A 10,236-nucleotide genomic window follows, 5' to 3' on the forward strand; every position below is an offset into this window, starting at 1 on the left:
TAAAGCCTCCTGCAGATCAGGCTCTGGCTGCTGTCTCTCCGCACACTCGGGGCTCACCTGCATGCACAGGGTCCCATCCACAGAGCCTGCACGTAGAAGTAGCCCCACGCAGAGGGCAGACCCGCCAGACCCCCGTGAAGATAGAGCAAGACAGACAGACAGGCGGGTGGGTAGACCCAGGAAGGTCTGCGGAGACACTGGGGGAAGCAGAGCAGTGCCTCAGTGCAGGGAGGGGAAAAACCCCTGGGGGAGGACCCAGCCAGGACTGGGAGGTCAGGGTGGGCGCTCTGTCTGAAGGCTGTCCTTCCAAGGTGATAAACATACATGATATGCACGTGGCACAGGGCCAGGGGTTGGAAGCCATCTCCCCAAAGGTACCCAAGAGTCTACCTGGAAGTAATGCTGACCTGCTCCGTAGCCCCAAGAGGAACCTTGACAGAGTCAAGAAGAAAGCACACTTGCTCTTGAGAACACTCATGCCCCCAGGGGTGGGCATGGCCAGCAGTGTCAAGGGAGGAAGATCAGGGTCTGAGAAAGGTTCCACAGGAGGCAGCAGCCGCCCACCGCAACTCCCCAGCCAGCGCCAATCCTACCCTCACCTTGGATCCCAGGGTCCCAACTACCGGAGCCTCAGCTCCCCCAGGTCAGTGGCCTTCCCTGGAGGCGGGGCTGCCTAGGTCCATCTCTGTCCCTCGCAGCTTCACTCCCCACCACTCCAGGTCTGGGCCCCATGGCTTCCTCGTCCAGCTCAGAACCTTGCTGTCCCTTCTCCAGCCCTCAGAGCCTCTGCCCCGCCCATCGCAATGGGGAGCAGAGCAAAGTCCCAAAGCCTGGTGAGGAGGGGTTCCAGGCAGAGGCCATTGTCTCCAGCACACAGATAGTGATCTAGAACCTGCTGCCCACAGAGCCACATTCTAGAGCTTGGAGGCTAGGACCCCTCCCCAATTCTCCAAGCCCCTTGGGGAGAGGAGAGAGAGGAAGAAGCCTTCCTCTCCATGCCCCTTTTTCGAGAACCCCCTGGCACTGGGGCCAGCACGACGGGACCACCTCTGAGGAGGCTTGGTCTGTAGGTTGCTCTGAGCACAGCTCCTGCACCAGAGAAGTGAGTGTCCCCCTGGGGCAGCCTGCCCCCCCGACCATGGCGCAGTCTCAGCCAGACATTTCCCATTTGTGCCCGCTGCCCCTTGCCCAGCAGTGGCTGGGGTCCTCTGAGTGGGAGGTACCTGCCCAGAGCCCCCTGAGAGCCAGGGAGGGGTGTTCGGTGAGGGCTGGGAGAGGCGGCCCTTCTGGGCTTGTGCACAGCAAAGGGCTGGCGCTCCTCCTCCTGGGGGTTGGTGAGGGCAGAGCAAGCCCACTACTCCGGGCAGATGTTCTGGAAGTCTGGACCCCAGGTCAAGACCTCACTGAGGAGGCTGTGGCCTGAGGTCCTGCCCATCACTGCAGACAAAGTGGGGGGGGTGTGAGTTTGATCTTCCCGCCACCTGGTCACCCTCCCGTCCATGGACAGAGCCAGCCATGGTGGAGGAAGTATGGGTGGGCACGTGGAGGCCCCATCGCCCCCGGGGGCCCATTATGGCCCTCTACAGCAGCCCAGGACCCAAATACCTGATTCCACCCACCACGGGTAAGCGCCTGGGATCTTAGGGGCAGAAGCCGGGGCTCGGGTAGGCCTGGGAAGGGTCTGGGGAAGGTCTGGGGGTGGGAGGCTGGGACACTGAGGAGGGTCGAGGGGGGCGTGGGGTGGCCCTGGGAGTCTGGGATGGGTCTGGGGAAGGTCCGGGGGGATCTGGGACAGGCCTGGGGAGAGTTTAGACAATGTGTGGGGACCTGAGAGATGGGTGTGTGGGGTGGGCCTGGGGGCTCACCCCTGACTCCCAGCCCTTGAACCCCTGTGGGGCCATTGGGGGTTGGAGGATGGTGTCTGGCTCCAGGTCGCTCATAGACCCTGTCCCACAGGCTTTATGAAGCACACTCCCACCAAGCTCCGTGCACCAGCCTATAGTTTCCGTGGGGCTCCCATGCTCCTGGCAGAGAACTGCTCCCCAGGGCCTCGCTACAGTGTGAACCCCAAGATACTGAGGACGGGCAAGGACCTCGGCCCCGCCTACTCCATCCTGGGGCGCTATTGCACCAAGACCATCATGACTCCTGGCCCCGGTAAGTCACTCCGATCTGCCTGCAGCCCTGCCCAGCCCTGTTGACGAGCACAGTGTGTCCTGCTGGGATGAGGTGGGAGGGATACAGGCATGCTGGGCCTCCTAGCCCCTCATTTTCCTCACGAGGCCCACATCAGAGCCTGCGACCTCCTGCTCCACAGCTGCATCTATCTCCCCAACCCCCGCAGCCCCTGGACACCCCTTGACCAAGGTATTGGGGCCTGGGAGCCCCGCGGTGTTAGAGGTGTTCCCCTCCCCGGGCAGGGCCAGGAGCCCGTCGCAAGGTCCTTTCCCTCCCAGCACTCCCTGCACTCCTTTCCCGAGCCAGGTGACTACTTTCCAGAGAAATCTACCAAGCACGTGTTTGACTCTGCTCCCAGCCACTCCATTTCCGCCCGCACCAAGACCTTCCGAGTGGACAGCACCCCAGGTGTGCAGCCGTTCTGTCAGCCAACATCAGACCGCTTGGGGGTCCCAGCCGGGGTGGTGGGGGAGGGTGGGGAGGCTGGGCGGCCTGGTGGCTGCACCCCTGGAAGTGGAGGCCCCCGGGGAAGGAGCCATCTGAGGCCCTGGAGGCAGCACTCTGTCCAGCCAGACACTCAGGGCCTGTGCTCCCCGCAGGCCCCGCCGCCTATATGCTGCCTGTGGTAATGGGGCCCCACACTGTCGGCAAGGCCTCCCAGCCCTCCTTCTCCATCAAGGGTCGCAGCAAGCTGGGCAGCTTCAGTGATGACCTACACAAGGCAAGCCCCCCCCCCACACACACACCCCTGCCAGGGCACAGCACTGCTCAACCCCCAGAGGTAGTCCTCTGGCCCTTCCCCCAGACCCTGCTCCCACCAGACTGAAGCCCATCAACTGTCCGTCCTCTGGGTATCTATGCCCCGCCCCCAGCAAGGTTACAGTCTAGGGTGAAGAAGGCAATGGATAAGGGCACAGATGACCATGACCACAGTGCTGAGAAGGCTTGACCATGGAAGGGGTTTGCAGTGTGCTGTGGAGAGGACAAGGGGCAGCCTTTGATAAGGTGGCACCAAGTAATATGGAAAGAGAAAGAAAAGCTGTGAGCTGCCTGGGGGAGGGGGGGTTCCAGCTGCAGGTGCAAAGGCCCTGAGGTGGGCATGTGCACGGGAACTTGAGGAGCCTGGGGAGAGTCCCAAGGTGCCATCACAGCACTGCTGAGCTCGCCAGCCCAGCCCATGGCCATCAAGTCCCACAGGACAGAGTCCCAGCTGGAGAGGGGCCTCTCTAGCACACACCAAAGGGACAAGCCTGGGACTGGTGCAAACTGGGGTGTCACTGCCACGGCGGTGCTGCTATAGAAGGGCCATGTCCCACACAGAGGTCATCCCCACAGTGTGACTGCTGTCTAGAGACAAAAGGGGGACCCCTGACACAGACACACAGTGACCCAGGCTCGACACCCACGGCCCGATGCTGGCCCCCTACCCTTTGGGGTCCTACGCCCTGGCAGGCTGAGGCTGTCTGAGCCTCTTTCGCCTCCTAGACCCCAGGTCCTGCGGCCTACCGCCAGACGGATGTGCAGGTGACAAAGCTCAAGGCTCCACGGTACACCATGGCAGCCCGGGTGGAGCCCCCAGGGGACAAGACCCTCAAGCCAGGACCAGGAGCCCACAGTCCTGAGAAGGTCTAGGAAGAGCAGGGCCCAGAGGGGTGGGGGGGTACAGTAGGGAGGGAGTGGGGATGGGGGTGACACGGCCCCGAGGAGGTGGGGGTGCAGGGCGGAGTAGGGGCACCATGCAGAGTGGGTGTGGTGGGGAAGGGCCTGTGAGGGTCCCAGGGGCCAAGCACCCCCGGTGGCAGGCCTGCCTCCCCAGAAACCAGTGAGTGTTCGTGGGCTGAGCGCTTGTGCACGCCGGCCTGTGTGCAAACCTGGCAGTGTGGTCTCGCTCTGGTCCCCCTGGCACAGCCTCAGGAGCGACAGCAAAGCTCCTGGCAGCGGCTCTGGCTCCAGGGAGGGCAGTGCATCGGGGGCGGGAGGGGAGCCGGCTCTTCTCACGGCCTCCCGCTCCCAGGTGACAATGACCAAGCCAAGCGCCCCCGTCGTCACCTTCGGCATCAAACATTCCGACTACATGACGCCCCTGGTGGTGGACGTGGAGTAGCCCCGGCCAAGCCCGGCACCCAGAGCCTCCGCACGTCCGGCTCCCGCAACAGCAGAGGCCGGGGTGGGCCCCAGAGGCCGCGGCACCCCCTGCGTGGCTGGGCTGTGGCCGCCCGAGCTGCAGGGCGGGACACACTTGGACAATGGGGACCGGTTATTTTTTCTACTCTGCTTTCGCATGTGCTAATCTTCTTTCCTGCTGTGCTCAGATATTTAATAAATCAGATTTCACAGTAACAGGTTTGTCCTGGCAGCGCAATCAAGCTTTTCCAGAAAGGAGCCCCCTGCCTAGTTGTTGGGTCCTATCCTGGCCTCCACGGCCTGGGGTCCGAGTGGAGAGGAGGGCACGGCACCCCTGGATGCCCTGCCATGCCCGCCCTCCTATTTCCACCCTGGGCCCCGCACTTCCCATTTCGTTGTACACTCCAGGGACAGTCACGCCAGCATCTGTCCCCTTCCACATGGTCGTCTCCCTGCGTGAGACTCACCCTGGAATCTGGACGAGAACCCGGGGCCACCCTCGGGAAAGCGATACTGCGTGGCCTCTGAGCCCAGGCCATACAGCATACAGGGGAACCAGCTCCTCTGTGCAGCTAGGCAGCCCCCCCTCTGCTCACTCCAGCACCAGCCACCGTGGTGTGAGCATGACACTCAACAAGGCCACGCCAGCGTCAACCAGCAGGCTCACGAGCATGGGTTTAGGTGACAGCAGCCGAAGGCTCAGGTCTGACGGCCGAGGCCTAAAGTTCTAGACAGACAGCAGTCCCCACCACACTGTACTCAAATTCCAACCACATCAATCCTAACATGTAAATTATTACTTTAATTGTGACTACATCTAAAGTGATCTGTCACACAGCAAAGGCAACACGGGGAGCTCGAGGATGTGGGCCAGGAAAGGGCCTCCCAAGTGAGGCCAAGGACTGCTGTTTCTAGAGGCTGCAGGGAGTCTGAGGCCAGGCCTTTGAGGAGTGGAGTGTGGATCTCACCTCATTTCCAGAGAGAGGGTGCGTGCAGACTGCAGGGGGGGAGGGGAGGCCCCACTGTTGTCCCCATGAGCCCATCAGCCATAGCCATATGGAGCTCAGTACAGCCACTGACCCCACTGACCTGGGACCACGTGAGGCTGTATTCTGAGCACCTCACATTTACTCATTTACCCCTGGGGGGTGATTACAGAAACCTGGCTGACACAGTGGCAAGCCTGTGACCACCCACCTGTGTGTGTTGGGGGGGGGCACACAAGGAAGGGACACAGCAGAACCAGAGACAGAGGGAAGCGGGGGCCCAGACCACCAGTATCCACAGCCAGCCTGCCGTCCGGGATCAGCGCCAGATGAAACCGTCAAGTGCCCAAGAAAATGAGAACAGCAAGACTGTTTACTTCATCACGAAGCTGTTTATTCCAAATGTGTATTGTTAAGTGCCTTGTCCTTGAATGATGATAGAGCCTGGCAGTGTGTCCTCACTTGGCACGGGCTGAGCCCCTGGTCCTTGTCGTTTTAGGGGTCTCAGGGACCATCAGTAAACCGTGTGTAAACCTGAATGGTGTGGTCTCAGGCAGGACAAAAGCTCCGGCAGGTCAGCAGCAGAGCTGCCACGCCCCCTTCCTGGGATCCATCCCAATGCGAGAATGAGAAATAAGACAGTGAATCAGAAATGAACTGAAACTCAGACCCCAAATAGCTGGAAGGGCCACACAGAGCTGTGGAGTGGAGGTGGGGAGACAGGACAGGGTGCAGCTGTCTCGAGGGGACAGCAGAAAGCACTTGTCAAGACTACCCGAAACACAAAACCTAAACCAGCCCACATCGACCCCGTAGTCTGGTGTGGCTCTCACAGCTGAGGCATGTTCTCAGGGAGAGGTCAGCAGCACAGGCCCAAGGAAAGGGGGGGGGGGTGGGGGACGCAGGCCACGGGTGCACCTGCCGTGTGGCCAGATGGACACTGCAGGCTCCATTAACCTTGGTGACCAGCGGACGTGTCCTGGTGGCAAGACAAGACGTAGCAGGAGATAACCAGAGGGCTAACTCAGATCCATGGTGTGTGCGCGGGGACTGCGGAGGGAAGACCACGGGGCCCAAGAGGGAACGTCGAGTCAGGGACACAGCAAAGCCCCACAGGCAGGGAGGTCAGCTGACCTCCCTGGATGAGCAACTAGCATCTGGAGGCTAGGGGCACTCAGAAGACGAGGCCGAGCAGCCCAACAGCTGCTGTGCAGAAGACAAGGAAGCTATGATGACCACGTGCCAGGCTTGCTGCAGGGACAAGGGCAAGGGAGGGGAGGGAGGCAAGAACACAGAGCAGTGGCAGTGCTAAGGGGAGGCGCCCAGGGCCAGAGAACGGAGCTGATGTGTGGTTGGCGCACGTGTGATTACCCACGGGATGAGGGGGGGAATGGGCGGACAGCAAACCAAGTGTCCTCTGGGAGGAAGGGGGAGCGACTGGGCTGGCAGAGGATGGGAATATAGGGGAAGGAACCGGGGAGGACACAGCTAGCAAATCATCTTATGTGTCTTTATGCACATACGAGGGTGCGGATGCCCAGCTGGGCCTGCACTTTGGTTTATGTGAACATGGGGCTGGCCAAGCGGGCAGCGAGGGCTCAAGGAGAGGCCAGGGATGAGGCAATGATGAAGAGTCCCCTTAGTCAGGGGATACTCACTGTTGAAAGGCCTCACATGGTGGAGGGGAAGCTGCCCAGTGACCCCTGGGTCTTATAAAAATTGTTAGGGAGCCCTCTCGTCTTGACCACAGAGGTGCTGCACCCCCACCCCAAACACACAGACAGAAACCCTTCTAGAGCTCCAATCTCTGGTCTCGCAGAAATACGTCTTTGGTGTTAGGTAGATCCTGAGTTCCTGCTCCTGAATACAAGACTGTGGATCCAGAAGAATCAGGACCCAGTGCCTCTGGCCAAGGTTGAAGTCCACTTCTTCATCCACAACCCCCTGCCCTTCTCCGAGGGTCTGGGGGGCAGACGTGACCTCGGGGCGGAACCCCTGGCGCGGACCTGCCCATACTGAGCAGCCCTAGCCGAGTAGCTGCCTCTCTGAACAGAGCAGATGGTGCTCAAAGTTCATAACCGAACCCCCTTCATGTGTCAGCTCCAGGCTGCTCACGTATCGGACCTGGCCTTACCCAGATCCTCAAGACGTCGAAGCCCCAGGGGACAAGGAAGGGCTGCTGGCCACAGGTGGCCTCGTCGAGGATTCACACCCAGCTCTGCCAGGGCCTCCACACCCCGAGTAGCACAGGGGCTGAGGCTTGGTGTCCCCAAGGGAAGGAGCCGCACTCGCATGGGACCAGCCAACAGGAGCTCACTTGGGCACAGGCAGCCGTGAACTCCCAGGCACACAGCAAGAAAACTCCCAGGCCGGGATCCCCCTTTCAAAGGAGTATTTTGCAGGTAGGTCCTCTGGAGCCTAGGCCACCAGGCGGGGGAAGACCCTGGTTGCCCCCGCACCCACAGAAGTCGCCTTCTGGTGGCTCACGTCCTTGCCCTTGACAGAAGATAGGAGAGGATGAAGAAGACCACGATCAGGCCCAGGGCCATGCCACACAGAAGCTTCCGGTTGTCTCGCCCGGACCTCGCCATGGTGGAAAAGCGCTTCACGCTCCCCGTGAGCAGGCCTGTCATGCTAGTGAAATCCGAGTCCTGAGGGAGGAATCCCAGCAAGGTCACACAGGGCGGCGCCTCCACGACTGCCACGCGGGTGCCGCAGCGCCACCAGGGCCTGCCCGAGCGGCCCGCGCCCCGCGCCGACGGAGCCCCTTACCATGCTGTCCAGGTACCGGTTCTGGTCTTCTGCATCCCTGTCGATGTCCAGGGCCAGCTGCTCAGAACACGGGGGGGGGGGGCAAGGTCAGGCCAGAAAGACTCGGTGGGCGCCGCCCCCCGCCCGCGAGGCCAGCGGACCCGCCAACACCCGCCGGCGGGATCAGGCCGGGCCTCCCGGGGCCTCAGACACCAGCGCCCCGAGGAAGCCCGGACCCTCCCCAGCCTCTGCCCTCCTGTCCCCGCTCGCAGGGAGGACCGCACTGACCGACTTGAGCCTGGTGACCTTGGAGGCCAAGCTGTCGGCCATCCGCTTGTTCTCCCGGTCTAGGATCTCCTCCACGGCCGCGGGGCTCTGGGCTGTGAGAAGGGACAGTCTGAGCCTAGGACCGCGGGCGCGGAGGCCCCGGTGAGGGGCCGCGGCCCCTGCTCGGCCCCCGCGCTGCCCCGGGGCTCCCTCCGTCCTGCGTACAAGCCAAGGGCCGGGGCCGGGGGGGGGGGGGACAGCCCGCGGAGGACAGCGCCCGGGGTGGGCCCGCGCTGGGAGGCAGTCACCCGACGGGGCCGCTCGGAGCAGCACTGGCGGGGGCGCGGCGGCCCCGCAGGTCGGCCGGCAGCCAAGGCTGAGCAGCGCAGGCCCGAGGCCCCCGCACCCCGCGCGGCCCCGGGGCGACCCCGACCGTCGGCCACCGCCCGGACTCGGGGCGCGGACGTGCGGCGGGCCGGGCGCCCCGATGGCGGGCCCGGGCGCGCACGAAGGCCGAGGCGGGGCTGTCAGCATCCCGCCGCCCGCCCTCGGCTCCTGCCGCCCCTCCCGGGGAGACCAGGGGCTCCGGGGCACGCGAGGGGCCCCTCGACCCCTCCCCGCCGCTCACCCCGCGCCCAGTCCGCCATGGCGCCCGCCCCCGGCCCCGCCAGCGGCCCCGCCACCGCCTCAGCGGACGTGGCGCAACCGGGGAGGACCGGGACCCCGCCGCTTCCGCTCGGCCCGCCGACTTCCGGCCGAGGTCCGGCCCACTTCCGGACTAGGGGGCGGGCCGTAAGTGCCGAGGACACGTGACAGACGCCGCCACCGGCCAATGGCGCCGAGGGCGGGGCCGGCTCCGGGCGTCCCGGCTCTCCGCCGCGGGTCCCGGTCCCAGGCGCTGCCGGGGGGACGCGGTGGAGCCCAGGGCCTGGAAGACGCAGGGGTGACGCACTCCGAAGGGAAGCGAAGCCAGACGGGGGCCGGCAGTGTGGGGGCAGCAGAGGCCGTAGCGGCCGGTGCCTCTTGCCTTGGTCCCGGCGCCCCGGGAACGGAAGCGGCCCACAAAGGCTGGCTGCACGGCGGGCACCGCTGCGACCACACACACGGGAGAGGGAGCTCAGTCCAAGCCACACACCTGGGACATGGCTGCCGGTGATCCTGACCCTCCCCGCCCTCCCCTGGAGCTCAGGGACGTGTTTGCGGCCACGAACGACCTTCCCCCGGATCCCTTCTTATCGTCCGGCCTCAGCAGAAATGCCACTTCCGCACATCCCTTTGCAGCCCACTTTATTCGCCACAGCGCTGAGACCGCTGCCCGTGGCTCCTTGCCCTCACGTGCGAGCTCACGCTCCCAGAGGGCCGGGAACCAGCGGTCTGCGGGTCCCGGGGCCGCAGAGTCCTTCCCACCTCGCTTTTCCCCCGGACTTGCACTGGTGCTAGGCATCCAGGGGGGCGTGCGTGGGAAGGTCCCCGTTAGCTTCGGAGGCCGCTCGGCCCCGAGGTCGAAAAATCACCTAGTAGGACCTTTGAAACTCGCGCTCACTCCCCGGCAAAACACTCAAGTCCCAGCCAGCTGATCCAGGTCTCGCCCCCTTAAGGAACCTACAGCCCTGGCCCCGCCCCGCGGCGCGCGCTCCCAGTGCCGGCCTGCCCCGCGCGCTGCCCTGGCCCCGCCCCACCCCGCGCGCTCCCAGTCCCGGCCTGCCCCGCGCGCTGCCCTGGCCCCGCCCCGCGGCGCGCGCTCCCAGTCCCGGCCTGCCCCGCGCGCTGCCCTGGCCCCGCCCCGCGGCGCGCGCTCCCAGTCCCGGCCTGCCCCGCGCGCTGCCCTGGCCCCGCCCCGCCCCGCGCGCTCCCAGTCCCGGCTTGCCCCGCGCGCAGCCCTGGCCCCGCCCCTCCCCGCGCGCTCCCACTCCCGGCCTGCCCCGCGCGC

The 10,236-nt window shown here is 64.4% G+C and overlaps 2 protein-coding genes across 3 annotated transcripts; one reads left to right on the forward strand and one right to left on the reverse strand.

Moving 5' to 3' along the window:
• The first annotated feature begins 1,515 nt into the window (after positions 1 to 1,515).
• ODF3 (outer dense fiber of sperm tails 3) lies at positions 1,516 to 4,282 on the forward strand. 2 transcript variants are annotated; one of them, XM_055301315.1, is made up of 6 exons: positions 1,516 to 1,624; positions 1,957 to 2,157; positions 2,485 to 2,586; positions 2,778 to 2,899; positions 3,664 to 3,804; positions 4,193 to 4,282. In XM_055301315.1, the coding sequence occupies exons 1-6, from the start codon at positions 1,516 to 1,518 to the stop codon at positions 4,280 to 4,282; spliced, it is 765 nt and encodes a 254-aa protein (XP_055157290.1). The 2 variants fall into 2 exon arrangements, with proteins under 2 accessions (XP_055157290.1, XP_055157291.1); XM_055301316.1 differs by lacking the exon at positions 3,664 to 3,804.
• A 1,378-nt stretch (positions 4,283 to 5,660) lies between these two features.
• Positions 5,661 to 9,054, reverse strand: BET1L (Bet1 golgi vesicular membrane trafficking protein like). The gene is made up of 4 exons (XM_055301320.1): positions 8,935 to 9,054; positions 8,328 to 8,419; positions 8,061 to 8,117; positions 5,661 to 7,939 (listed from the first exon to the last, which is right to left on the reverse strand). The coding sequence occupies exons 1-4, from the start codon at positions 8,951 to 8,953 to the stop codon at positions 7,772 to 7,774; spliced, it is 336 nt and encodes a 111-aa protein (XP_055157295.1). The 5' UTR covers positions 8,954 to 9,054; the 3' UTR covers positions 5,661 to 7,771.
• Positions 9,055 to 10,236: the final 1,182 nt, after the last annotated feature.

The sequence above is a fragment of the Nyctereutes procyonoides genome, unplaced genomic scaffold, assembly GCF_905146905.1.
Source record: "Nyctereutes procyonoides isolate TBG_1078 unplaced genomic scaffold, NYPRO_anot_genome, whole genome shotgun sequence".
Lineage (NCBI taxonomy): Eukaryota > Metazoa > Chordata > Mammalia > Carnivora > Canidae > Nyctereutes > Nyctereutes procyonoides.

Bases quoted from the DNA above. Each gene is read 5' to 3' on its own strand.
- ODF3 (XM_055301315.1), top strand. From the start codon at position 1,516: ATGGTGGAGGAAGTATGGGTGGGCACGTGGAGGCCCCATCGCCCCCGG. The intron at 2,158-2,484 runs GTAAGTCACTCC...TTCCCGAGCCAG, and splicing joins CATCATGACTCCTGGCCCCG to GTGACTACTTTCCAGAGAAA. The intron at 2,587-2,777 runs GTGTGCAGCCGT...TGCTCCCCGCAG, and splicing joins CCGAGTGGACAGCACCCCAG to GCCCCGCCGCCTATATGCTG.
- BET1L (XM_055301320.1), bottom strand. The intron at 8,118-8,327 runs GTCAGTGCGGTC...TGTTCTGAGCAG, and splicing joins AGGTCACCAGGCTCAAGTCG to CTGGCCCTGGACATCGACAG. The intron at 7,940-8,060 runs GTAAGGGGCTCC...TTCCTCCCTCAG, and splicing joins ACCGGTACCTGGACAGCATG to GACTCGGATTTCACTAGCAT.